The sequence below is a fragment of the Lutra lutra genome, chromosome 2, assembly GCF_902655055.1.
Source record: "Lutra lutra chromosome 2, mLutLut1.2, whole genome shotgun sequence".
Classification (NCBI taxonomy): Eukaryota; Metazoa; Chordata; class Mammalia; order Carnivora; family Mustelidae; genus Lutra; species Lutra lutra.
Window position 1 is genome coordinate 204447310 of NC_062279.1, and position 26767 is coordinate 204474076.

The 26767-nt window shown below is 46.3% G+C and overlaps 2 protein-coding genes across 11 annotated transcripts in view; one reads left to right on the forward strand and one right to left on the reverse strand.

Annotated features, from left to right (window-relative positions):
- SHROOM3 (shroom family member 3) overlaps positions 1 to 26767 on the forward strand; it is a 186382-nt gene that overhangs the window by 90104 nt on the left and 69511 nt on the right. Inside the window, exon 1 of one of the 8 annotated variants that reach the window (XM_047719596.1) lies at positions 23903 to 23962. The exons of 6 other annotated variants lie outside the window; for them this stretch is intronic. The gene's annotated coding sequence lies outside the window, so the exon portion shown is untranslated. Of the gene's footprint in view, positions 1 to 23902; positions 23963 to 24533; positions 24646 to 26767 lie in introns of those variants that run through there. One more of the 8 variants, XM_047719594.1, reaches the window with a different exon arrangement.
- Positions 13744 to 24542, reverse strand: LOC125093868 (atherin-like). Of its 3 annotated transcripts, none has more exons than XR_007125358.1 (2): positions 23673 to 24002; positions 13744 to 14446 (listed from the first exon to the last, which is right to left on the reverse strand). XR_007125358.1 is itself a non-coding variant. In XM_047719600.1 (2 exons), the coding sequence occupies exons 1-2, from the start codon at positions 24540 to 24542 to the stop codon at positions 14403 to 14405; spliced, it is 576 nt and encodes a 191-aa protein (XP_047575556.1). In that variant the 3' UTR covers positions 13786 to 14402. The 3 variants fall into 3 exon arrangements, 2 of the variants coding, with proteins under 2 accessions (XP_047575556.1, XP_047575555.1); XM_047719600.1 differs by lacking the exon at positions 23673 to 24002 and adding an exon at positions 24011 to 24542 and having other exon boundaries at positions 13786 to 14446; XM_047719599.1 differs by lacking the exons at positions 13744 to 14446; positions 23673 to 24002 and adding exons at positions 22266 to 22687; positions 24011 to 24542.

Sequence of the window (26767 nt, forward strand, 5' to 3'; positions counted from 1 at the left end):
GATTATGTGGTTGGATATGAGCTTGGGCAAGGAAAGAGTGTCTTCACGTAGAAAAAGATAAGCAGTGCTGGTTTCCATCTCCATAGAAAACAAAACAGGAAATAGCACGACTAAAAATATTTCCACCTACTATGTGATAGATGCTCTGTTTGACTTTAAGAAGGAAGGATAAATAAGACAGACCATTGCATACCCGCAAAGACCTCATTTTTCAAGTGAGGGATACAAACCAGAAACAGGGAATTATAGTATGGTAAGTGTTATTTTAAGCATTCCTGCAGGGTGATGTGGAAACACCCCCAGTGTGTGTGTGTGTGTATGTGTGTGTGAGAGACAGAATGCAAGTAGTGGCTAACATAGGCATCTATCCATCTTTGGATAGAAAAACAAGGAAATAGTCTCATTTCCATTTGAAGCCAAACTGTCAAGCAGTTATCAGTATCAAAATCAAGCAGACTGCAAAACTGTCAATTCAAATAAAAACAAAAGCCACAGCTTCAATTGCACTTTGTAGCATTTGCTAGTAAATCTTTTTTTGGGAAGTAATTAGGGAATTTGTAACTAAATTGCCAGTGTATGTAGCCAAATCCATTACTGATTCACTGGTACAGTATCTTCAAATCATGGCTATGATTAAACAAACAAAGATACATCTAAAAAGAATCTCATTCAGATTCCATTCTCCCCTCTCAGGGTGGCGGGGAATGCTCGGACCCGATGTCCCCTCCAGTTGAATTGTCTCATTTTTAACTCTCAGTGTACATGCTCAGGGCCCATCTTCCAAACCGCCGCTCCTCTCCCTAGCAAGAGCTTTCTGCTCCGAGCCTCCTTTGTCACAGGAGAGGGCCAAGTACCCACCACTTCCCGCTCACAGGTGGGGCTTTCTGTGGGCCGGATGGGTTGACCCAGGACTACGCCTTCTTTCACTCCCGTGCCGCACACTGTCTAATCATTAAGGGCTTTTTGGAAAAATCCGAGCCCACACTTTAAAACATCACTTCCCATGTTGGTTGTTTGGGTGTAGAGCTGTGTGCCTGTGTGTGTGTGTGTGACTGAGAAAATTGTCACCTACCGTTGCCGGCTCTGTTAGAGACCTTTCACACGCACCCGAGTGCATCTGAGGAAGCTCGGTGAAGTATCCGTGGGTTTTACGAAGACTCTTTCACAAAATAAGAAACGGTAAGTTCGTTTAGGAGACCGCCCATCCTAAACAGGTATAATCCCCACGTGTGATGTGGAAGAAACCACCGAGATGTCCCGAGAGCCCTTCAGTGCTCAGTGCGCTGAGTGTCGCCTGGAGCGCCCCTGCTGGTCGCTGTCCCTCAGCCATCTCCGTCCCACGGGGGGCGGGGTCCTCAGACAACCCCCCTTATCCCCGTGCACCTGCTCCCTTCCAGAGCCTTCTTGCTTTGGCTGGCTTCAGCAGCAATGGCGTCTTTGCATTCACCTTTCGGCATTTTGGACTCGGGCATAGAATAAACCCATGTCAGTCCTTTGTAGGACCGTTCGGTTAAATCTGTGGCGAGATCGGAGTCCTCTCGATAGTCCTCACTGCCCCCAGATCTTTCACGCGGGGGCAGGGCCCGCAGGCCGCCAGCAGGGACTAGTCTCTGGTTTCACTCTTGCTCTGCCTGCTTGTAAACGGACACCTCTCGGGGAGAGTCACGAACTCTTTACTGATAACTAGTTTGTCACTGTAGGCTTGAATAACTTTTTAAAATTTGTTTTTAAATATATTTTTATTGAAAGATAATTTACAAGCTGAAATGTATGAATCTTCAGTCTTATAGTTCCGTGAATCCTGACAAATGTGTGCACCCGTGTAGTCCAGATCCTTCTACCCCTTCCTGGTCCGTCCCCGACATCTAAGCATCCACTGTTCCGAGGGATTTCACCATATAGTAGTTTTGCCGATTCTAGAGCTTCTTATAAAGGAAATTACACACTATGTACTCTTCTGTGTTGGTATTTTTTTTTTTACTCAACACAATGTTTTTAAACATTAAATATAAAAATTCGTATTGTCGCTTACATGAGTGGTTCATCGTTTAACCAGTCTCTCGTTGATGGACATTTGGGCCGTGTTGGGTTTGGGGCCATTACAAATAAAGCTGCTCTGGGTATTTGTGTACAAGTTTGTTTGTAGACATCTGGTTTCCTTTCTGTTGCGTAAATAGGTAGGAGTGGAACTCTGGATCATACAGTAGATGTATCCTTGACTTTATAGGAAACATCCATGCCCATTTCCAGAGTGGTTATATCATTTTACATCCCAGTTCCAGTTGCCCCAGAACCTTCTCAACATTTGGTGGTAGCAGTTGTGTTGCTTTTCGAATGCTGTGTGACACATGACCCCAAGCATAGCATCTTACAGCAGCACAAAGGTGTCCGCCCACAGTTCTCGAGACCAGAAGTCCCTTGTGACTCAGTTGGGTTTTCTGCTTTGGGTCTCAAGACCGAAATGAAGGTGTCAGCTGGGTGGGGTTCTCTGGATTCTCCTGGGAGAATTCACATCCAAGGTCATTTGGGTTGTTGGCTGACTTCAGTTCTCACTCTGGGCAGCACTCCGCTTCTAGATCCAGCCTGCGTTTTTTCTTGTGGCCCCTCCAGCTTCAAGACCTGTTGAGTTTCTCTGACTCCCAATTCTGCTATTGTCAAGGGAAAACTCTGCTTTCAAAAGGGGGGCGCCTGGGTGGCTCAGTCGGTTAAGCATCTGCCTTCAGCTCAGGTCATGATCCTGGGGTCCTGGGATCGAGTCCCACATCGGGAGTTTGCTTCTCCCTCTCCCTCTGTCTCTCCCTTACTCATGCTCTCTCACTCACTCTCTCTCTCTCTCTATCTCAAATGAGTCTTTAAAATAAAAAATTTTATTTATTTTATTAAAATAAATAAATAAATTTTTTATTTTATTAAAATAAATAATTTTTTTATTTTATTAAAATAAATAAAAAATATTTTTTTATTTTATTAAAATAAAAATAAATAAATAAATAAAAATAAATAAAAAGTCTCACTTGGTTGGGTCAGACTTACCTAGATAATCTCTGCAACTTAACATCAACTAACTTGGGGCTTTAACTGCATCTGCAAACCCCCTTCACAGTAGCACCTCAATTAATGTTTGATAATAAACAGGGGACAGAAATTGGGGGCCATCGTGAGAATTCTGCCTACCATAGCACTTCACGGTGAAGAGTTAAAACAAGCATCATTTCCCATGATTCAGCTGCTTTTATTTTTATTTTTTTTAAAGACCTTACTTTTAAGTCATCTCTGCATGCAGCGTGGGGCTTGGATGTATGACCCCAAGATCGAGAGTCACAGTCCACCAACTGAGCCAGCCAGACACCCCTCATTCCTTTTTTAAAAAAGATATCCAGCTGGGATGCCTGGGTGGCTCAGTTGGTTAAGCATTTACCTTGGGCTCAGGTCATGATCCAAGATCGAGTCCCATATCGGGCTTCCTAATCAGCGGGGAGCCAGCTTCTTCCTCGCCTTCTGTGGCTCCTCCTGCTTGTGCTCTCTCTCTCTCTATCTCTCTCTCTCAGTCAAATACATAAATAAAATCTTAAAACAATAAGTGAAAAATTTCACATAAAAGCCCAGATGTGCACTTTTTTTCCAAGAATGTGGGAGTTTAGGTAATAGTGAACCTACTTTCTTCAAGGCCCTCTGGACAGGGCACGAGTGCTGAACCCATTTCCTTGGTTCACTCCGTCCACTTTCCTTCTTGGTTTCTGCAGGAATCTGAGTCATGAAACCTCCTTTACTCGAAGCTGCAGTTTTGAAACACCCTGTCTCACTGTTCAAACAATTTCTTATCTAGGTTATATATACCAACTATGTTGAGTTTTCATTTCCTAGCAGCTGAAGATAATGAGCCAGATTTTCAAAACAGGTGAGCTACTCCCTGGCATTAATTCTGACCATTTAAAAGAGCATTTTCTCTGTAGGCCTGTAGTCAGTTACCATGTGGAGTGGCTCAGCATTCGTATAATTTTGAAAACTACTTTTTCTTAAGAGGCTGTTCTAAAAATTCTGAGTTTAAGTAAATGAGACATTTGGTAGTTGTGAAGTCAAAGAGTTCATTTAGGAAAACCTTCTCGTCTAAAGAACTTCTTTTATGGGCTGAATTTCATACCCTCCCAAATTCATATGTTGAGGCCCAGAACCCCAGGAGCTCAAAATGTGACTGTTATTGGGAGAGTCTTTTAGGAGGTGATTAAGTTAAAATGAGGCCCTTAAGGTGGGCCTTAATGCAGTCTGACTCATGTCTTTGTAAAGAGAAGAGAGAAGAAATTTGAACATAGAGGCACCAAGGATGCCAACAGAGGAGAGATCATATGAGGACACAGTGAAAAGACAGGCATCCACAAGCCAAGAGAGGCCTCAGGAGAAACCAACCCTGTTGACATCTTGGTCTTGAACATTCAGCCTCCAGAACTTTAAGACAATTAGTTTGTGCTGTTTTAGTCAGCTGACTTTGGGTATTTTGTTATGGTAGCCCTAGTTAACTTACACGGCTTCCTAAGTCATATTTCTTTGGAGGAACCTATGTGTAGTCTTACGGATTGTGGGCAGTAAGTCGCTAATGGACATTCCCAGAGTTTATGCCGCTACAATCCCCAGCAGACTGACAGCTGGGGTTCTGAACCTAAAGGAACAGGAACATCACCTGGGGAGCTTTTAAAAACAACAATGCCTGGGATCATCCCCCAGAATTCCGACTCGCTTGGTTTGCGGTTGGTCTTGGACCTCTGGTTTTGAAAGCTTTCTAGGTGGTTCAGAGGTGCAGCCTGGAGAGGATCCGTGGAGGTGTGGGGAAGTCTGGCCCTCCCAGCAGAGGGGCCTCTACTCTTCTCACCCGGGGTTCCACAGCTGCCAATGTCATCCAGAACTAGAGGGGATGGGTGTGTTGCCGGTGTAACAGGACCTCTGTGGGCCTTGAGTAATAATGACCTGTGTCCTTGGGTCTCATTTAGTGGAAACACCTTGGGTCTGCAGGGAGCCCCAGCCTTGCTCAGGAGGCACTTACTCATGCAGAATGGCCTGGCTGGGCTCCTGGGATTTTTTTTTTTATTTCCTATCTCCCTCCCCTTGACAACTTGTGTTTAATTTCTTGTCCCACCCTCCATACCAGCTGAGGGTGGGGTGCTGGGAGGGTGTCCCAGGAAGGCCTGGCACTCCCTCAGCACCCTGGGCCCAGAGCTTGGAGACCAAGAGAAGAAATAGCCATTGGGAGGAGAGAGAGTGCTCGAAAGGCCCAGCCCCATCCAGCTTCCCTTTCCTCGCAGTGGTGAGACCCAGAGCCTTGCTGGAGTGCTGGACTGTTCTGTGGGTCAGGCTGCACTTTGCCATGGACATCTCTTACAATCCAAATGGCGTTTCCTGGTGTTGATGGCTATGTGAGCTTGCCTACTTCATTAACTTAATTCCTGGCAATTCTCTTCAGACTCTTGTGAGCCTGGTAGAATGAAAGCATGGCCCTGTTCTGGTAGTTTCCACAAACTGCCTGCTCTGTTCATGTGTGGAGAGCATGGCATCTTTGAGAGACAGACACAAGTTAACTGAGCTAGGACAGTCCTCACCCCTTCCTTCATAACCTCTCCCTGCTGTTTGCTGGTGTGTGTCTCATCTTTCTCTCTGACATTGGTATGACCTCCTGATCCCAAGTCAAAACCTCATTCCCTGCTAAGTGCTGTCCTGGTGAAGTCAACTGGATCAGTGTAGACCTGTCCAACCTGACATATGACAGAAAACTTTAAGTGCATTCAGAAATTCCCACTGAACACTTTAATCACAAAACCAAACAGAACGGGGTCACTTCTGGTACTGTACAGATTATCAGAAGAAGCAAGAATTTCATAAGGGACTTACTTTTGGGCTCCAGTATTGGTAGATTTAAGGAGGTATCACCAAAATCCTTAAAAAAAAAAAAGATCCACTGATACCCAGGGTCCCTTAAAGCTAAAGAAAGTTCTGGCCTCACTCAGTGCAGCTGGATATTTGTAATTATGATCTTGAACTGGTCATGTGATCACCTATTATTCAAGTGATATTGTATCACAACTAGCCTGAGTTAAAGCCTGATGAGGATCTTTGAGTTCTTGGGGCACCTGGGTGGTTCTGTCGGTTAAGCATTTGCCTTTGGCTCAGGTCATGATCCTGGGGTCCTGGGATCGATTCCCACATCCGGTTCCTAGTTTGGCAGGGAGCCTGCTCTCGCTCTACCCCCCTACTCATGGTCCCTCTCCCTATCTTTCTCTCTCTTTCTCGCAAATAAATAAGTAAATAAAAATCTTTTTTAAAAAAGCTCTTTCAATTCTTACACCTTTTAATTTTTTGAAAGGAAATGCTGAGCAGACAGGGAGTCGAAGAGATCTGAACACCCACGTTCATAGCAGTATTTGAGTATTTGTAATACTCAAAAGAAGCAACCCAAGCAGTTGTGCATTGACAGATGAACAGATAAGCAAAATGTGTTTTGTACACGTAACAGAATATCGTTCAGCTTCAGAAGGGAAGGAAATCTTGTCACAGGCTACAGGAGAGATAGACCTTGACATGGGAAGTGAAGCAAGCCAGTCACAAAATCAAGTATCGTGTGATTCCACTTAGATGACGTAACCCAGAGTGGTTAAATTCACAGGCACAGAAAGTAGAATGGTCATTGGCAGGGGCTGGGGGTCCAGGGGGCTGAGGGTTATGGTTTAGTGAATACAGTTTCAGTTTGGGAAGATGACAGTCTTCTAGATGGTGGGATGGCCGCACACCGTGGACGTTCCCCATGCCACTGAGCTGTTCACATAAACACAGCTAAGGTGGTAGATTTTATGTCATGTATCTTACCACAGTTTTTAAAAAGGAAATGCTGAGCAGACAGACGATGTGATCATAATTATTATGCAAACCAAAGTGAGTATTTGAGGTGTTTTATGAACTTCTTCTTGGATCAGATTTCTCGAGAGAAGAGCCTAAGTTACAAAGATGTGCTTCCGTGATGCCTGAGAAGTAAATCTTCAACACAAAACAAGCTGCTCAAAAAATGGCCCCTTATTAGACATTTATTAGACATTTTGAAGAAACTCCCCTTCCAGGTCTGTCTGCTGGGGATGTCCACTCCTGTCTTAGAGGCCCTTGCCCCAACCCAAGGTCATCTTGGCCATCAGAGTTGCTCTGCTACTGTTCTTTCCCAATTCCCTGAGTTCTGTTGTCATCCATGCAGTTCCCCTAGCCTGACATCTGGGCATCTTCCTTGACCCGTCCGTCTTTCTCGCCAGCTCCCACACCTAATCCAAATGAACAAGGCTTCTGTCCGCTCAAAGACTGGTGCCCAAGTGTTTGCAGCAGCCCTAGTCATAAGAGACAAGATGTGCAGACAGCCCGCGTGCCCATCAGTGGGGGATGGATATACCAGATGTAGTACATTGACAGTGGCGAACTATTGAACAGACAAAAGGAAGGAGCTGTTGAAACAAGCCGCCACGTGGTGAACCTCAGAAACACGCTAAGTGAGAGAAGCCAGACCCACAGGATAACCTAGCGTATGTTTTACTTATTTGAAATCGTATGGAAAGGCCAATCTTTAGAAATCTACTTATTTGAAATCTTTAGGAGAGGTCAATCTATAGAAACAAGATTCGTAGTTGTCAGAGTTTGGGAGTGGGAGCAGGGCAGCTTCCGGAGGTGATGGAGATGTCCTAAAGCTGGACTGTGGTGATGGTTGCACACACACTGTACATTTATTAAACACCACTAATTTGTATACTTTTTCTTTTTTTTTTAAGATTTTATTTATTTGACAGACAGATCACAAGTAGGCAGAGAGGCAGGCAGAGAGAGAGGAGAAAGCAGGCTCCCTGCGGAGCAGAGAGCCCGATGCGGGGCTCGATCCCAGGACCCTGGGATCATGACCTGAGCCGAAGGCAGAGGCTTTAACCCACTGAGCCATCCAGGCGCCCCTGTATACTTTTTCTTAAAGTTAGCATTCTATTTGGAGAAACACCTAGATACTGAATCATAGCTTTATCATGGAAAGGATGCAAAGGAGCATGACTTTAAATCAACAAAGATTTTTGGGGGTACCTGGGTGGCTCAGTCAGGTGAGCGCCAAGCTCTTGATTACAGCTCAGGTCATGATCTCAGGGGTGTGGGATGGAGCCCCGCTCAGGGTCCATGCTGGGCATGCAAGGAGCCTGCTTGGGGATTCTTTCCCTCCCCCTTTCCCCTTCCGCTCACTTGCACTTGGGCATGCATGTCTCTAAAATAAATAAATCCATGAAATTAAAAAAAGATAAAATAAATCCTTTAAAAAAATGGACAAAGATTTAAAGAAGGTTTCAAAAGAGATTAACAAGGCCACCTCCAGGTTTTTCTCTTCATCAGCCCCTCCCTTTGATCCTCTCCAACGGTACCTTATGGCAGTCTGTTTGTTTGTTTGTTGAACAAATATTCCAGCATCTACTATGTGCCACACGCCTGGTGCTTGAGAAGAGTTAAATAAACCAAGCAAAAGCCCTGCCCTCTTGGAGCTTCTCTTTTGGAGTGGAGGGAATGTGTCACATCCAAACAGTCCTCCCATAGCCGGGTCCTGACTGGGCTCTGGCCTCGTTCCATTCCCAGCAGTGGTACTGTAGGCAGAGTGATCCTTTTATTTTTATTTATTGATTTTAAAGGCTTTATTTATTTATTTTAGAGAGAGAGAGGGAGAGTGTGCGCAAGCATGAGTAGGGGGAGGGGCAGAGGAGAAGGGAGAGAGAATCTCAAGCAGACTCCCTGTTTGGGGCTTAGTCCCACGACTCTGAGACCATGACCCTGGCTGAAATCAAGAGTCAGACGCTCAACCCATTGAGCTACCCAGGTGTCCCCCCGAATGATCCCTTTAAAACACAAGTCTGATCCTGTCCCTCTGCTTCAAGTCTTCCAATGCTTTTCCGTTGCCTTTTTTCAAACTCCTAACTAGGACCTGAGCAGACCTACATGTCTGGGGCAGCTCAAGGTTCAGGCTGTGTCCACCCCCTTGGCCACTTCCTCCTTTGCACTCTCCTCCCGCCATATTGGTTTCCTCCCATTCCCGGGTCCTGCTGGGCTCTCCTCCCTCTACGCCCTTTGTCTAGCTAACACCTGTTCACTCTCCGGACCTCAGTGTGCCATCCTTTCACAGTTCGTCAGTTCTGGTTTAGGATGCCTTCCTCCGTCCTCCAGCCTGCAAACAGATTCCATCCCCCAGCACCCGTGGCATAGTCGTTGTTCAATAAAATGGGTTCTAGATGAATAAACACCCAGAAAGAAACATCTATAGAGAAACAGGTTTAACTGGTAGTGACTTTGTTTTCTATGTGACGTCGTTCCTCCACCCTTAGGGGAAAGTGCTTCTCAGAGTTCTGATCTGGGAAATAGGAGCTCCGTGTGCCATCACGGATACACAGAGAAAGCCAAGATGATTTATCCCTCTTTGAAAAAAATGAACGTAGCAAGACTCTTTGGTCGAATTACATACATGGAAGTAACATTAATGAAGTGATATTCACACAAAGCTCTGAGCTCATTGGCCTAAAATAAACTGGGGTAATATATTTTCAGAGAAATAAAACAACAAAAACCATCCCTATGGTTGGCACCTAAGATGATTGCGTCAGTAGTCATTTGTCTTAACTATTTTGATCAGATTCTTCTGACTGTAAATTATTCTGTTACTTCAAGTTACGGGCCAAAAAAAAAAAAAAAAAAAAAGGAAAATATCCTGTTTCCTTCCCTCCTCAGCCTGTGTTGATGATGGAGCAGTAAGCTCAAATCGTGTGGGAGGTTTCTTGTTTTAAAATTTCTTCATTCCCTTAAGAAAAGCTACTTTTATCTCATTATTTTTTTTTTAAGGATAGATGGGTTTTAATTTGGTGAGAAAATACCCTTGCCATTAGGAGGATTCTGCCTCATTACCTCTTGTTAAAAAAAAAAAAAGAAAAAAAAAAAAGCCCTCCTCCTCTCCAAATTTGCAGAACTAAAGGAAGCATAAATTAAAACAACATTTGTTGTTTGTTACTTTGATCAACAAACACTTCTCTCCAAAAGAAAAAACACCAAACCAGAGCACGTTAAAAAGCAGTTCCTTCCCTACAATAAATCAGTCAGTGTAAACAGCTTAGTGTCCCAACTAGACAAGAAAGAAAAAAATGGGACGAGGGTGGGGAGAGGAAGAGAATTTGGAAGAAAAGGTGGGGGTTCTTCGTAAGTGCCTTATTTTGCCGAATGGCATGACTATCTTCAACCTTAGCTCTCTGGGTCTCTCGCAGACTCGTGACCTGGAATCCGGCAGGAAGAACTGAATTAGTCTGTTATGTGGACTTCAAAAACGTCTTTGGCGTTATCCATGATATACACAGAACTTAACAAATCTCCCATTGGCTAGTGCATCAGAAGGAGACATTTCTCTAGAGAAAGAAGACCCATAGCTTCCCTCTCTGCTTCTACACTCTTGTTATCTTTCTCTTTTTTCCTCTTTTGTCCACATGAAGAGAAAGGATATTTGTGTGTATCTGTGAGGGAGCTAAAAGGGAAAAAAAAGAAAGAAAGAAAGAAAAAAGCTGGGGACGGGGAGGAAGGAGCAGCCACAGGAACAGTGATGAACTTCCTCTTCAGGAAGCATTTGGCTACTTTCTTCTTGTTCTTATTTATCCCTTAATTTTTTAAAAAAGTTTTTTTTTAAATTTCTAATTGTGGTTAAAAACACACATAATATCAAATTCACCATCTTCACCTTTTTTTTTTTTTAAGATTTTATGTATTCGGCGGAGAGTGGTCACGAGAGAGCACAGCAGGGGGAGCTGCAGAGGGAGAGGGAGAAGCAGGCTCCCAGCTAAGCAGGGGGCCCAGAAGGAAGTGGGGCTCCCAGGACCCTGGGATCCTGACCTGAACCGAACAGACACTTAACCAAATGAGCCACCCAGGCATCCCCATCTTCACCATCTTAAAGTATACTCATACTGTTGTGCAGCAGATCTCTAGAAAGTTCTCTAGAACTTTCCATCTCTCTGAACTGAAACTGTGATACTTGTTGAACAGTAGCTCCTCATTTCCCCCTTTCCTGGTGTTTTAAAATCAGACCTAGAAAGACAGCTTCTTCTGATTCTATCTCGTGTTCTCATGACCTCACATGTTAGGAAGTAAAAACATTTAAACGTTGATGCAAAGTGAAAGATACATGCTTTCCCTGAACGGTGATACTTGTTTGCGTTTCTTTTCCATTCCACACATTCTAAGACAGGTAAAGGAGGAAACAGATCCTCTCCCTGAACCTTCGGGACACTGGTCTCTCTGGCTGACCCTAACATAGTGGTCAAGGGTGCGTCGTCCTCTAATCAGAATTATGCACCTTACCAAGAGCACACATCAGATTTCCAGAAGCCTTCCTCTCCCTCCTCCCCCGCCCAGCCTCCCCATGCCCCCCCACTCTCCAGCAGCTGTGACACGCTGGTCTCCGGTCTCGTGGCTCGCACCAGTGGCCAGGGTCCCACTTGTGCTGCCTCCAGTCTTCTGAAGGCTGCCAGTCAGGCAATAAGAAAACCAGGGGTGTAAATCACGGGCTCAGACAGCTTCCTGTGGGGGAGCCTTTAAGTTCCCATCAGAGCTTTTCATTCCAGCACATGGAGGGGAGACCATTGCTCCCTTCAGAGACACGTACAGATGCAGACCAGAGATGACGAGCGAGGCGAGATGCAGACGGAGAGCAGGTTGTAAGCGCAGAGTCGAGACGCTTGGCACAGGCTTTCATTCTTTTGCCTAAAACATATCCTTTTAATGAGGAGGGGGATCTCATGCTGGATTTAGAGAAAAATAACCAAATTCGTAACCTGGCAGTTCCAAAGCTCCTTCAGTAGAGGAAGGATTCTCACTTGGTAGTAATACGGAATCACCACTGGTATTTCTAAATAGGTTTTAAAGCACTGTTTGTTTTGTGAACTCTGTAGTTCTGTTTTGGGGGTTTTGTTTGTTTGTTTGGTTTGTTTTTGTTTTTTTAGAGAGGGAGGGAAAGAGAATCTTAAGCAGGCTCCATGCCCAGCATGTAGCTCCATCTCAGGACCCTGAGATCATGACCTGAGCCGAAACCAAGAGTTGGATGCTTAACCAGTAGTTCCAAAACTCCGATGAAGGGGCACCTGACTGGCTTAGTCAGAGGAGCATGTGACTCTTGATCTGGGGGTTGTGAGTTCAAGCCCTACATTGGATGTACAGATGCATATAAAGCATATAAATACGCTTAAAAAGAAAACACTCAGGGTGCCTGGGTGGCTCAGTGGGTTAAAGCCTCTGCCTTCGGCTCAGGTCATGATCTCAGGGTCCTGGGATCAAGCCCCACATCGGGATCTCTGCTCAGCTGGGAGCCTGCCTCCCTCTCTCTCTCTGCCTGCCTCTCTGCCTATTTGTGATCTCTGTCTGTCAAATGAATAAATAAAATCTTAAAAAAAAATCTGAGCTTCATTTCTAGTCTATAAAATGAGACTGGTAATAGATACCTTGACATGTTATTATCAAAATTAGAACTAAGGTAGAGAAAGCCTGAGGCAAGGTATAGGGCTTGGACTAGGCACAAAATGAATGGTGGCTCTGTTAGGCTGTGGCTCCGCTCTTTCTGGTCTACCACCAAGAAATGTCAGCCAACAGCCTGCCAGGATCTGCCCAGGACTCTGTGACCTTCTTGCCTTTGGCCAGCATAATTGCACTCTGGACATCTCCCAAAGGTGCAGATTACAAGAACTTTAAAAATGAGTTTTCTCTCCGATCTTATCTTCTGGTTCCTAGGCAAGAGCTCTAAAGTATGCGGAATAACACTGATATCCGGCTTGGAGTGGAAGAGTTTCCTGAACACCTACTGGGAGAAAGTTGGGCTCAAAAACAAATCAGCTGGAGAGTAAAGGGAATTTTTTTCATTGCTTGAATCTACATGTGAAAGTACAACATAAAACCGTGTGACTTGTGTGGAATGAAGAGGATCGTGGAAAATGAACTGTTATCGTGGTGCGTGGTGGCCCGACTCCTTAAAAGCACGTTGCTTGTGGGTTTTTAAAGAATAAGGGAGGTTGAATTGGCTTCTTTAAGTCAATAACGTGAGGCTGCCAAAGAGTAAACGGGAGTGACATTTAATTTCTCTGTTTTTCTTTTGAGAGCCAGAGAAGCTAATGCTTCGAGACCGATGAAGCTGCCGGCCAGCTCGTGGAAAATTTTATTTTCAAAATCAAACTTACAAATGAAGATAAAAGTCTTTAAAAAAAAACAACTTAATGCACCAAATAGGATTTAAGTCCTTTTGAAAAATCTGTAGACATTAAATACCATATCGTCTAAACTTCAGTAGCCGTAAATCATCAAAGTGAGTCATCTACATTTCAAAAATTCCAACTGGTTTTACCCTCGCAGCTTTCCCTATTTTTATCCCTTGAAGTTATACTTCTGTAGCACCTTGGGTTTTTCTTAAAGCAGATGTGGCAGTGTCGATGACATTTAAATGTTTAAATATTTATATATGGATGCCTGGGTGGCTCAGTTAGGCGTCTTCCTTCAGCTGAGGTCATGATCTCAGGGTCCTGGGATCGAGTCCCATTGGGGCTTCCTGCTCAGTGGGGAGCCTGCTTCTCCCTCTCCCTCTGCCCCCTCCCCCTGGTTCATGCTCTTGCTCGCATTCTCTCGCTCTCAAATAAATAAGGTCTTGAAAAAAAAAATATTTAAATGCAAGGATTCATAGAACACAGTCTTAGGAAGAAACCTAGCCAGGAGAATAGGTGTTTTGATGCTACAAATAAAATTAAGATGTCCTTTTGGAAAGGTTAAAATTCTGATACAAGGCAAAGAGAAGTACCAAGTTATGGGGTGGTTCTTTTAAAAAGGAATTTTGTTTTTGTCGAAGCTTTGCATTGTTATAAAGAAACCATTGTAGCTGACTCTGACGACTTCTCTGGGTCACAGAAACGGCTCTTTAACCACAAATAAGTCAGAGGTTAGCACGCAGTGGAATAACGTGAGACTTTTAGTCATTAAAGCAGATTTCTATAAATCAATGGCTCGGTCTGTATGCCAGTTTACAACAGGAGCGCCCGTCTCCACAGCCACATCTGCGGGCTCCTCAGGCATCACACGTGGTCACACTCAGGTACCTCAACCTGCCTTCAAGCTCTCCACCACCGCCCTCCAGGCATGCAGGTGTTTTCCATCCCAATTACTCTCCCTTGGTCTTCCCTTTTCTCTCAGCTCCCGCACTGTCTCCCCAGCATCCCCTCCCCAGCTGTCATCACGTGGACTCCGAGGGAAGCAATTTCTGTGAAAATACAAAGGGCAAACCAGCGGCGGGAATTGCGCTGAGTTCCATCTCTCAGTGGGTTATGCTTCTTCCTCTTCATACGTCCCCCAGATCCTTATTTATCCTCATCTGTATCTTCAGAAACATAGGAATATTTTTCTAGAAAGGGAAAGAATAAATTTAAAGCCTCCATCAGAATGTATTGCATTATGTCCCAGAACAGATTTCAATCCTTAGTTCTTACACTGCTTGGACATCATCTATTAAAATACCCTCCTACCTGGGGGCACCTGGGTGGCTCAGTGGGTTAAGCCTCTGCCTTAAGCTCAGGTCATGATCCCAGGGTCCTGGGATCGAGCCCCGCATCGGGCTCCCTGCTCAGTGGGGAGTCTGCTTCTCCCTCTCCTGCTGCCCTTCTCTGTGGCTCCTGCTGTCTCACACTCTCTTTCTCTCAAATGAATAAATAAGATCCTTTTCAAAAAAAGTTTAAAAAAAAAAAAAAGCCTGGCTTTCCTTGACGGGAAAGAATGTTGGTACTTCTGTGCAGGTGCTGGTTGGCGGCCAATGCCAGCTGGCTCAGCCTGGTCTGCCCTCGCCCACGCCGCCTCCCTACTTGCCCTGCTGCGCTCTCCCCAAGGACAAGGTCATGCCGTGCCGGCATCTGCACTGCCGCTGAACCCAGGCTGTTAAGGACCTGTCACTTGCGGAGTTCTACCTTTCAGGACCCAGGGTCGTTGGTACTCACTGTCACTTATACCACATGCCTTTCTCCAAGAGTCAGAAGCCCTTCACATACCAAGCGCCCGTCACCTTGCTCCAGAAGGGTGCTGCCACGAAGGGGAGGGGACAGCTGTCATAGAATGGGCAGCCCTGTTTGGAGCCGCAGAGTGAAACAGGAGAAGCACCTGCTCTGGCACAAAGACCTGGAACCCTGGCCAGGCTGACTTGCTTGCCCTGCACCCGACCTGTGCGTTCTACAAGCAAATTTACAACGAGGATTTTCTTCCTGAAATTTTGCTTGTGACCAACATTTACATGAAGACCAGGAGTTGAAGATTTTACCATGATTATCCCACAGAATCCTCATTCTCCCCACATCCAGTTAATCATGACTTTAAGTGCAACTGAATTAATAAGAGCCAAATCCAGTAAGCACTTATTTTATGTCAGAGTCCTTTCTGTACGCCTCACGTGAAGGATTACAGCTAGACCCCCAGCAATCCTAGCACTCGGGTTCGGTTGTTAGTTTTGTTTTAAAGATTTTATTTATTTATTTGAGAGAGAGAAGAGAGAGAAAGAGAGAGCACGAGCAGGGGGCAGGAGGGAGAGGGAGAAGCTGGCTCCCCGCTGAGCAGGGAGCCCCACTCGGGGCTCGATCCCGGGATTCGGGGATTATGACCTGAGCCGAAGGCAGACGCTTCACCAACTGACCCCCAGGCACCCCTCGGTTCCGTTTTTAAGCTTTCATTTCATAGATGAGGAATTTGCTGCATGGGCAGGTAATGACAGGCCCAAGGTCACACAACAGGGCCTGTGGCCAGGATTCCAAGTGTCCTGCTCTGGAGCCTGCACTCTTAGCCACGAGGCAATGCTGGCCTCACAGGCGTGGGACTCTCCCTTAGGCCTTATGGTCAGAATAAGTGAGCCCAGCCCGTCCCACTCAGTCCCTCCTCCACATACCATCGGTGACTTCTTCAAGGTGCAGACCTTATCAGGACATTGGTGTAACTTCAAGCGATTTCTCATCGCCCAGAGGATAAAGTGCAGATCTTGAAGATGGCCCCAAAGGCTTCATTTTCATCATCTGCCTCTCCGTCTATCCCGTCTGCCACCCGCCCCCGCCCTACCATGTGACTTGCAGATACCCAAGTGGCCTGTGCTCTAAGATGCTTCCAGACCTTCGGACTTTCTGACCTGACCTTTCTCTCCCCTCCTCTTCTTACCTCAGTAAGCCCCTGTAAGTTCTTCAGGACCTCTCTCACACATCTCTGGACCCTTCCCTGACATAGATAGTCTCTCTGCTACCAGCACACAGATGAATCAAAATAAAAACAGCAATGTTTTGTTTTGTTTTGAGTTCTCACATGCTAGACACACGGGGCTGTGCCTCGTTCGTTTGCTGGGCACAAATCTTGAGCCACAAACACAATTATGGAGGAATGTACCTGCTTCCTTTCTAGAAGCGGACTGCAATTTCTGTTTGGAGAGCTCATTCGGCACAGACAGGAGCTTAGTCTGAGCTGATTCCCAGGCTCCTCCAGCTCCCGGGTTGCGGCGGAGCTGTGAGGGCCTGAAGCAGAGGCAGGGGGACACGTGTGTCACAGGGAGGCCGAGTTGCTCCTTTGACCTCCATGTCACCATCCCCCCGTGCTGCTGTCTGATGTGTCTGGTTACCGTCCAGGCTGGGAGGGTGGTATCTGCTGCCACCTCAGATCCATCCAGCGCTGATGCCGTCTTGGCTTTTCCAGAAACATCCTGCGTCTCCTGGACCACCCTGGTTGGGAGCACTGGTGGAAGGCGTGACGCTCTCTGCTGCCCAGCTGCCTCACATAGATGTTTCTTTGACTCCTGCTGAGTTCCAGCAGCTATGGGATGAGGCCCGCTCCCCAGACTCTTGCTTGGGGGCCTACAGACTTTCTGCTTGCAAATCCCTAAGCGTATCTGCAGCGTCCGTCTTGCCCCATGTGGGACTCAGAGTCGCCCCAGCTTCTAACTTCCCTTCGCTTCTGACTCTCTTCACCCTTCTCTGTGAGTCCTAGAAAGCTGTGGTGTCTATTGTGGAGAAAACACGGGCTCTGACTGAGTGTTCTTCCCAATCTTTTTTTTTTTTTTTTAAGATTTTATCTATTTATTTGACAGGCAGAGATCGCAAGTAGGCAGAGAGACAGGCAGAGAGAGGGAGGGGGGAAGCAGGCTCCCCACTGAGCAGAGAGCCCAATGCGGGGCTCGATCCCAGGACCCTGGGATCATGACCTGAGCTTAAGGCAGAGGCTTAACCCACTGAGCCACCCAGGCGCCCCTCAGTCCACAGTCTTGATCACCACACTCTGCTGTTCTTATCACGTGGTGCTGAAATAATTTCTTCAGGTGTCTCAGTCTCTGGGACATCAAGGCTAGGACTTCATCTAGCTTGTTATCCTCAAAGCCTGACACTTTGCAGGTCCTCAGCAGGCGGTATTTGAATTGCAATGGGCCAAGGAGAGAGAAAGGAAGGAAAGGAAAGGGGGAGAGAAAAAAGGTCAATGGGAAGATCTTCTCTTAGGCTATTCTAAAACTTCCCGAATGATCTTCTGCCAATCAAAATCCAAGCAAAATTGCTGGTATTGTCTAAATCATGTCTAGAACAGCATTCTCCTTACGTGACACTCTCAGATTACTGAAGACATAGAAGTTATTTCCTCGTGTCCAGAAAAGAAAGGGGTGTGATGTCATCGGTCGCACAGCAGTAACAAGAGGGTCACAGGTACACATGAGTGATGTGCCCAGAACTAGTGACGGCTGTCATCCCTCACTGTGGGCCCGGCTGACGTTTCTTTACCTTCAAGACATTGTCATCCAAGCTGCTGCTGGTGTATAAATCTGATAACTTCCAGAATTTCACCCCTCCCTTTCTATGACATTTTTGTCTGAAAACTCTAACTACCCCAACATTACACGAGTCCTTCCGATAACAAATACTGTATTTATTAGACGATGTGTCTAGGGGAAGGGTGAAGGCTTTAGGCTGTGACGTGCCCAAGTGGCCATAAAGGCAGGTTTGCTGAATCGTTTCCCTCCTTGCTCATGATTGTTTATCTACAGTGTGCCTTGGTTTTACACTTTTCATTAGTTGACCTTATTGGGGCGCCTGCTGGCTCTGTCCGCGGAGCATGCCACTTTTGGTCTTGGCGTTGCTGACTTGAAGCTCCATGTTGAGGGTAGAGTTTACTTTAAAAAAAAAAAAAAGGTTATTATTTGCTATTGTAACAAATACTATAACACAATAAAAGTAACGTAAGGAAGTCAGCATTTTCCCATGCCGCCTCTTTGGGGTAACTTCCGTTAACAGTCTACTGTCTGTTCTTCCTTGTGTGCTTAACGTATGTGTTTGAGCACATCGTCATGTTATAGGACCCAAATGTTCCTTTCGGTTCTCCCTCCCGCCCTCAACCTCGTCTTTTACCCTGTAGCTGTCATCTCTCGTTCTTCCCCCTCTTCCCTTCTCCTCCCTTCTCTTTCTCTCTTTCTTCTCCCTATTTTTCATTTTCCACCTTTTCCTCCCTCCTTCCCTATTAGCCTCGCAATACCCAGACTCTGAGGAAACTGAGTTTTCACCCTCAAGGTGTGACAGCTCCAGCTAAGCTTTGGGGACAGACTTGATTCCTTGGGTTGCCTTGCGGTCTGACGAAGCCTCAGCCTGAGAAAGTGAGAGGCAAGCATGGGAAGAAATAAAATACCCCATTTATCAACGTTAGCAGACTTGGTTGAAATATTTCAGAACTCAGGGTGCTTTTGTAATTATTGAAATCTTTATGGTAAGCATTTAATTCAAGGACTAACTTATGGTTATTGTTTTTAAAAATACCCCCATTCTACAGAGGTATTTAAAAGCAAAAGGTAGGGATGCCTGGGTGGCTCAGTGGGTTAAGCCACATCTTCGGCTCAGGTCATGATCCCAGGGTCCTGGGATCGAGCCCCGCATTGGGCTCCTTGCTTGGCGGGGAGCCTGCTTCTCCCTCTCCCTCTGCCTGCCACTCTGCCTGCTTCTGCGCACTCTCTCTCTCTCTGACAAATGAATAAATAAATAAAATCTTTAAAAAAAATAAAAGCAAAACGTAGATTTATGGTTAGCCCCCAAGATTTCTCTTCTTGCAGTTCTACTGCCCAGGAATAGTTTAGTATTTCCTTTCAGAGGTTTCTCTAGACTTGTATAAAACATACTAAACGTTGTATATCATGTGGCTTAATCACATGGAGATCTCTGGGTACTACCTCTGGGTCTGTCTCCTTGTCATTGTGGCATGATCTGCTTCGGAATTCATCTAACCATTTCCAATACGAGCACCTGCTTCTGATTTTGATTTGCTTCTGATTTCCAGGATGCAATTCTAATCTTTCCGCCAAAATTTTCCCAAGAGAATGCTGTCCATCCTTGTCTCCTCGGTGACCCGAGGCTGCTGACATGAGTGACTCTTCCTTTCATCATTGACCCCCTGCAACACTGAAGATGTCCTCTGTCTCCTACATGTCCACTAAGCGATCCCTTTGAGGCTCATCTCTTAGTTTGGTTGCTCTGTTCTTTTGGCTTCCGTTTAGACCTGTGCAGCTTTGATGCGAGATCCCATGATCTGCCCCCCTACTGCCGTGCAATGGTAGCGGCCCACACAGTGTGTGCACTTTGACCAACCTAGTCCTGCCCTCTCTTTTCCTTGGGTTCTGACCTCTGCAAGACACCAAGTAGCTTTCCAGGTGACACGTTCCCTAAAGGCCTTTACTTGAGACCCTGGTCCTAGGGCCCCAAAGAACAGAAAACACAGCAGTGCCCTTGTCAGTAAGAGTCAGTTGCCCGGGGGGCGCCTGGGTGGCTCAGTGGGTTAAAGCCTCTACCTTCAGCTCAGGTCATGATCTCAGGGTACTGGGATCGAGCCCCGCATCGGGTTCTCTGCTCAGTGGGGGGCCTGCTTCCTCCTCTCTCTCTCTGCCTGCCTCTCTGCTTGCTTGTGATCTCTCTCTGTCAAATAAATAAATAAAATCTTTAAAAAAAAAAAAAAAAGAATCAGCTGCCCGCAGGAGAGGATGCCTTAAATAAGGAGAGAGAGTGGGGGAGCTGTTAGCTGGGACACCTGGGGGCTCCCTGAGTCATTTACAAGAAAGGACTGTGATGGGGGAAGAGTGGCTGAGAAGACAAGGAACGGGGAAGCTGAAAGATCTTACAGGATTTTCCCCTCCATGTTACAATCGCCACTTCATGAAATTAAATTACTTCTTACGGTTGGCGTCCTCTTAAATGAACTTTCTTATTGTAAATATCCATTTTAACATCTTGTTCACTTGGATGGTGGTTTACTTGTTTTTGACACTGTGAGCAGTTCAAAAAAATTAAAATATTTATTAAAGTGAGTATTACATTAGAAACTATGTCCGCATTAAGCCTGACTACCTATATGAGAAGGAAGCACCCCAAACGTTCTCCAAATATTTTCTCTCTGAAGCAAGAACCCATGTTTCTCGCCCCCCGCCCCAGGGTTTTCCACAGTCCATTTTATTTATTTTTTTTTTTTGGTTTCAATTTTTTATTTGAATTCTATCCAGTTAACATCTATGTAACATTGGCTTCAAGAGTAGAATTTAGTGATTCATCACTTACATACAACACCCAGTGCCCACCACAACCAGTGCCCTCCTTAATGCCCATCCCCCACCTAGCCCATCCCCCACCCACCTCCCCTCCAGCAACCCTCAGTTTGTTCCCTGTAGTTACGAGTCTTCTGGTTGGCTTACAAGAACCCACGTCTCAAGTATATTTGTTCCTCTTGGTGAGTCTTTTGCATTGACTATTAAATAGTCCCTAGAACTGACTTTCAATATTCAACAGACATTGACTTTGTTTTTTTAAGGGGTCACAGTCAAAATAAGAGTATAGATGGACCAGGAGATTTATTGCATGGTAGTGGCAAGAACAAACTGATATTATCATTTAGCAAAGAATTTTGTGATTCAAATATAGTTTTCACATTAATACTTCATTTATTTGGAGTTATGGAAAGAACGTTGGCAAAATTAGTAAGAAGTAATGATTGACTATTTCTAAGTAAAATTTAATTTTTTTTAAGAAGTAGGCTGCCTGCCCAGCATGGAGTCCAGCATGGGGCATGAGCTCATGACCCTGAGATCAAGACCTGAGCTGAGATCATGAGTCAAATGCTGAACTCACTGAGCCACCCAGGTGCCCCTATGTGAACTTTAACTTAATAGTTTAAAGTACAAAGTATATTTCAAAGCTATACTACTTTAAAACAGGAAAGAAGCTAAATTTGTGAAAAAAAAATTCAGGGGGCGCCTGGGTGGCTCAGTGGGTTAAGCCGCTGCCTTCGGCTCAGGTCATGATCTCAGGGTCCTGGGTTCGAGCCCCGCATCAGGCTCTCTGCTCAGCAGGGAGCCTGCTTCCTCCTCTCTCTCTGCCTGCCTCTATGCTTACTTGTGATTTCTCTCTGTCAAGTGGATAAATAAAATCTTTAAAAAATAAAAAAATAAATTCAGAACCCCCATCACATATGTAATTTCTATATGTAATTTCTTTAAGGCTATGGTTAATTAAATGTATTAAACTAATTAAAATTAAATAACTCAAAGAATAATTGCTGAATCTGTAATCTCGAGACACACAGATTTTGAGATATGTGAAAATCACCTAAGTCTGTGAAGCTTTTTGTTTGAAAAAATATTCGTTCTCACAGGTTTCTCCTTACTAACAAGACCTGACAGTTGTAAGGAAGAACCAAGCCTCTGGATGTGTGTACAGTATGAATCAATCGGTCTTGTATTAGCCTAGTCAATCTGATGTAATTTTAAATATTTTTAGCTTAGCCTGTTCATCTCAAACTGAAGTTTGGGCTTAGAAGTTGAAATATGTTTAAGAGAAACGGGAGGAGATGAAAGCACCAGTGCCTGGATGTGCCACCGCGGCCGGGCATCCTGTCACCACCCCTGTTTCTGACTTACGACCACTCTGCCGTCACCACCTTGGTGGACCTTCTACATGTTGCTCTGCTGTGTCTCTAAGCCTCTGCCTTCAGCTCAGGTCACGATCCCAGGGTCTTGGGATCAAGCCCTGCACGGGGCTCCCCGCTTCTCCTTCTCCCTCTGTCTGCTTCTCCTCCAGCTTGCAAGTTCTCTCTTTCTCTTAAAATAAAAAAGATTTGGCATTTTTTAAAAGCTTTCTTTCTTGATCAATATATCTGTTTTAATCTTTTAAAAAATGCTTTGGATACTACTGTGATAGCACCATTTCTGGGTACAGTCTTTTTTTTTTTTAAGTAAGCTCCACGTAAGGAACTTGAACTCATCACCCCGAGACCAAGACCTAAGCTGATTTCAAGAGTCAGATGCTTAACCGACTGAGGCACCTGTGGTCCCCCGGAGTACAGTTTTAACAGGAACTGAAAGGCAGCATGACTTTACAGAGATCATCTTTAATAATCGTCTTGGAGTCGAGCTACCCCTCCTCTTGATACATGGAGCCATTCCAAGGTCATTTATCAGTTCTGCTCTCTGGAGGAAGACCCTTCTGTAGCAGAACTGAGGGGTGAGATGAGGGAACTTGCCCCTTGTTGTGCAGGGACGTTAGTGGCCTTCTGCATAGGGGTTTCTTCGTTTCCAGGCTCAGCTTCGATCCCATGAGACGGGTTCTTTTCCCTTCATCTACAAGTATCCGACAATGCCTCTGCGTTACGGATGCAAGTCAAAGTATTGCTCCAGAATGTGTGGTACAAGGGAAGCCCAGGGACTTCCATCATAGTGATGGATTTCCCTGGTATGATATAGGCTGTGTGGGAGGTAAGATTTGGACCTAAAGTATGTTTTTAATCACCAATTTAAAGCGATATTTCATGCAGGAATAGAAGGATCTCTTCCACCCTCATGAGATTTCACCGGGGCCAGAGCCCTCAGGAAACAAGAAAAAGCAGCAGCAGAACCGGTCTCCTCTGTTCTGCCTGCGGAGCTCGAGGCTGTGTCTTCCAGCTGATACTTCTCAAGTCCTCAACATGGTGGCAGACGCGACGTGCTGTCTATACTGAAGGGCTGACCACTTATTTAAAGCTGAGGTTATGAACATCACTTTCACCCAAAACTAGATTTCCACGGGACATCAAACACGGAGCAGGCAACGTGAGCCTCCCAGCTTCCAACCTGCGGCAATGTGTGTGTGGGGGGGTGCTGATTATGGGGCAGGTGTACGGGTGTTTGCGCAAGTTTGTAATACCATATGGAAGACTGCATCCAGTATGAAGGGGAAGGAAGCCTGTCCGTAAAGGTTTTAGTAGAGGTTTGCTGTGATCCTGCTGTGGGGGCTACCGCTGCTTCTGCATTTGGCCAGGTTGTAACAAAGACTACGGCCCTGTAAAGACTCTCTCGGAACTCGGGCTTCTAGTTCCTACCTAATGAGGCATTCTCTTCTCTGAGTCTGTATGTGTACTTACTGCCTTAAATACAGAACCTGAAAATTTAACAACAGGGATTCCGCTTGAGTGAGAAGAAATAAAACGGATCTCAGACCCTTCTGTTATCTTCATCTCTAGGGATGACATGGGAGAGCAATTAAGAAAGGTACCATAAGGAAAAAATCCTTCCTCCATTGAAGGAGGCTGGAAGGGCTTTAAAGAAAGATGAAACTACAAGCACATACCTTCCCGAAGAATATTATTAACAGGGCAGCGAGATCACAAATGCAGAACAAGTGCACATGTGCACATTGTCTAAGACCCCAGCGTTGGCGAGGCTGGATCCGGCCGCCGGGAGGGACAGCCCTAACCGCCGCGCAATCACGTGCCTCTCCCCGGGATGATGCTCCCGAGACAAAACAGGGCCGGGAAGGGAGGTTGCCGCGGGGTTCGCCGATCGGCCGCAGCCTGGATCTCCCCCGCTGGCTTATACCGAAAAGACGACACACGGAGGGAAAGGATGGTTATTTTCCTTGTAACGTGAGCTTTTTTTTATTCCCCCTCCAAGCTGTGAACTTTTTACCTTGCTTCATTCGTGCGTCATTGGAGCAGTTGCTGACCGCGCGGGCCCCGGGGAGCGAGCGCGGGCTTCTGGAGTCGGCGCCTGGCTCTCGGGTCCGCTCCGTCTCGGAATGGGGCGCGGGGGGGGTGGGCAGGGCTCGGCTCCGAGCGCGCGCGGAGGGGGGCGGCGCGGGGAGCGGCGTGCGGTCCCCTCGGCCCCGCGAGGGCCATGGCGGGGCGAGGGGAGCCCGGCTCTCCACCGCCGGAGTCCGCTCGCGGACCTCGGGGACCGCCTCTGCCATTGACATGCAGATCCGGCCCTGAGCGCCCGGGCCAATCCCCGAGGCCGCCTGCGGGATTACCTGGGGGCGAGCGCCGAGCGAGCGCGGCCCCTCCGGAGCGGCCCCGCGGCCGGGAGGCGTGGTCGTCGCGCGCCCCCGCACACCCCGGGCCCCGGCGCCGGGATCCGGGCCCCCGAGCCGCGCGCCCCGCACCCGCCGCGCCGCAGCCGCAGTAGCCGGGGCCGGGGCGCGGGGCGCGGCCGGGCCGCCCATTGTTGAGCGCGGCCGGAACCGCGGGCGATGCCCTGCGCCGCCTTCTCCGAGCCGCGGCGAGGTTTGAACTTGGCGTCGGCCCGGAGCCCGGCGAGCGGCGATGGTGAGTGCGGGTGGCGGCCGCTCCCCCGGCTCGCGGTCCCGGCGCGGTCCCGGCGCACTGAGGCCTGGCCGCGGGGTGGGGTCTGTTCTAAAGGGCGTTTCTCTCCGTCCCCTTGGGCGACTGTGCAAGACCCGTGAGGCTCGGTCCCAGGGCGGGCTCTCCCGGCCAGCGCCCGCCAGCTGCGGGGTGGGGGCGCGCCCCGAGGGTCCCCTGATATTCCGGGCCTGGGTTGGTTTATTATTATTATTATTATGGCAGCAGGAACTGCCACTCCAAGAGGAAAATAATTGCAGATTATTGACAGCATGAAAACTTTTCGGAAGAAATGATCTGTGAAATATTTTAATTTTGATAAATTGCTTCGCGTGGGGGCCCCTACTGAGCTGAGGACGACTTGCCTTTCGTCACTTTGCCGGATTGGTTTCTCTAGGAAAGGGAACGGTCCCAAATGGGCTTTGGCAGTTTTGTTTTGTTTTTTTTTGCAAAGGTGTGTTCCATGTCCATGTAGCAGAAATTACAGAATGAGAATGAAATGAGACCTGACATTGGTGACTCTGAGTTGCCCAAGGGATAAAAGTGCTTTGCCGAAGGGTGTGGAAGGGCTTATAGAATTTCCATGCCGGGAGCATCCTGGGGCGGGGGGTGGGGCGTAGGGGGAGTGTGGGGTACGTCTGTCTCTCTCTCTCCCTGGTGTATTCTGGTATTACTTTTTTTTTTTTTTTTTTTTTTTTAATCGTAGTGTTGTGATGAACCTCTGTGCACGGAGGCTTTTGGGCTGGGCGAGAGAGCGCACCCGCGTGCGTATGATCTCCATGGAGAAGCTGCTGTGAGCTGTCAGGGGGCTACAGGAAATCTTGGCAGAGGCTCATAAAGATTGTTCTGGGCGTTTCCTATTTCTACTGATTTAATATTTAAAGGCTCGTTATTTCCAATTAGAAGTGTTAGATGTATAGCTAAATCCCGCCTCTAAATAATTTCACCAGAAGTGGGTTTACATTTTAATTAACTTTGATGGCTATTTTTGTCTTAAAATTTTTTTTTCTGATTATGAAAGTATACATGATCATTTACAGAAAAGGTGGACTGCACAGACCTGAGAAAGCAGTAAACGGTTATTCCTAACAACAACTTTTATATTGTATGTTAAGGCCTAGTTTTTCATAGAAGCCTAGTCATTTGAAAACTTTGCAGTTATAGACATTTTTTTAATTGCTAACAAATTTGGTTTAAGAATTAAACTAGGAAACGCCAAGGAAATAAACTTGCACTTTAAAAAAAGGGTCTAACCAACAATAACTTCTTCACGTGGCTCATGGGACGGAATTTATTGTGGCAATTTCTCCTGAATCAACTTCCCACATCTGTTGCTGACAAATGGTTTCTGTTTATGTAGCCTGTTTTGTAAATACATGTTTCTGCCATTAGGGCAAAGGGCCCAAACATATCCCTTACCGGTGCGTGTAGCTCGCTAGGCTCACAGAGTTAATATTTTTATTGGTGTCTACATCAGAACTTCCTCACTGTACGCTTGATAAAACCCTGGAGAAGGTTACCAAGGGATGTTGTGGAGAATTTACTTCCCTGGAGGTTTTAAGAATAGGATAAACATTCATCTGCTTTCAGTGCAGCACTGTCTGGATAAAGGAAGATGGGGTCACCTCTCTAAACCCCCAAGTGAGGAATTCTAAGTGCATTTCAGTCCTCAGTAACCTAGGACCAACGGGTCTTGAGCTCCTGAGCCCAGGGAAGCCCTGTTTTTTGTAAAACAAAGATCCTCCTTCGGGAAGAAAGATTTATAATTATCCTTAGGACCTGCCAGTTCTTTTCTATTTATGGATAGAAAATCAGCAGCGATTTAATTACTTTCTGAGAAGTCATAGGTTGAATATAGTGTAAGTTGTGTGATTTGAAATAAATGAATGAACTGATTCATGGGAATGACAGATTCTGCCTCAGGTGGGGAAGGGTGTATGTGTCATAGCCTCCGATCTCAGGATGATGTCCCCGAGAGCTCTCTCTACTCCGGATCCAGCCTTCTTTCCAGTTTCCTATTTTGTTTGTTAAATCTGCTTACATTTTTACATCAATATTCCATTTGACTTTTTTTCCTCAGAATGTATTC

Bases quoted from the DNA above. Each gene is read 5' to 3' on its own strand.
- LOC125093868 (XM_047719599.1), bottom strand. From the start codon at position 24,542: ATGGGCGGCCCGGCCGCGCCCCGCGCCCCGGCCCCGGCTACTGCGGCT. The intron at 22,688-24,010 runs GTAAAAAGTTCA...GGATACTTGTAG, and splicing joins TGACGCACGAATGAAGCAAG to ATGAAGGGAAAAGAACCCGT.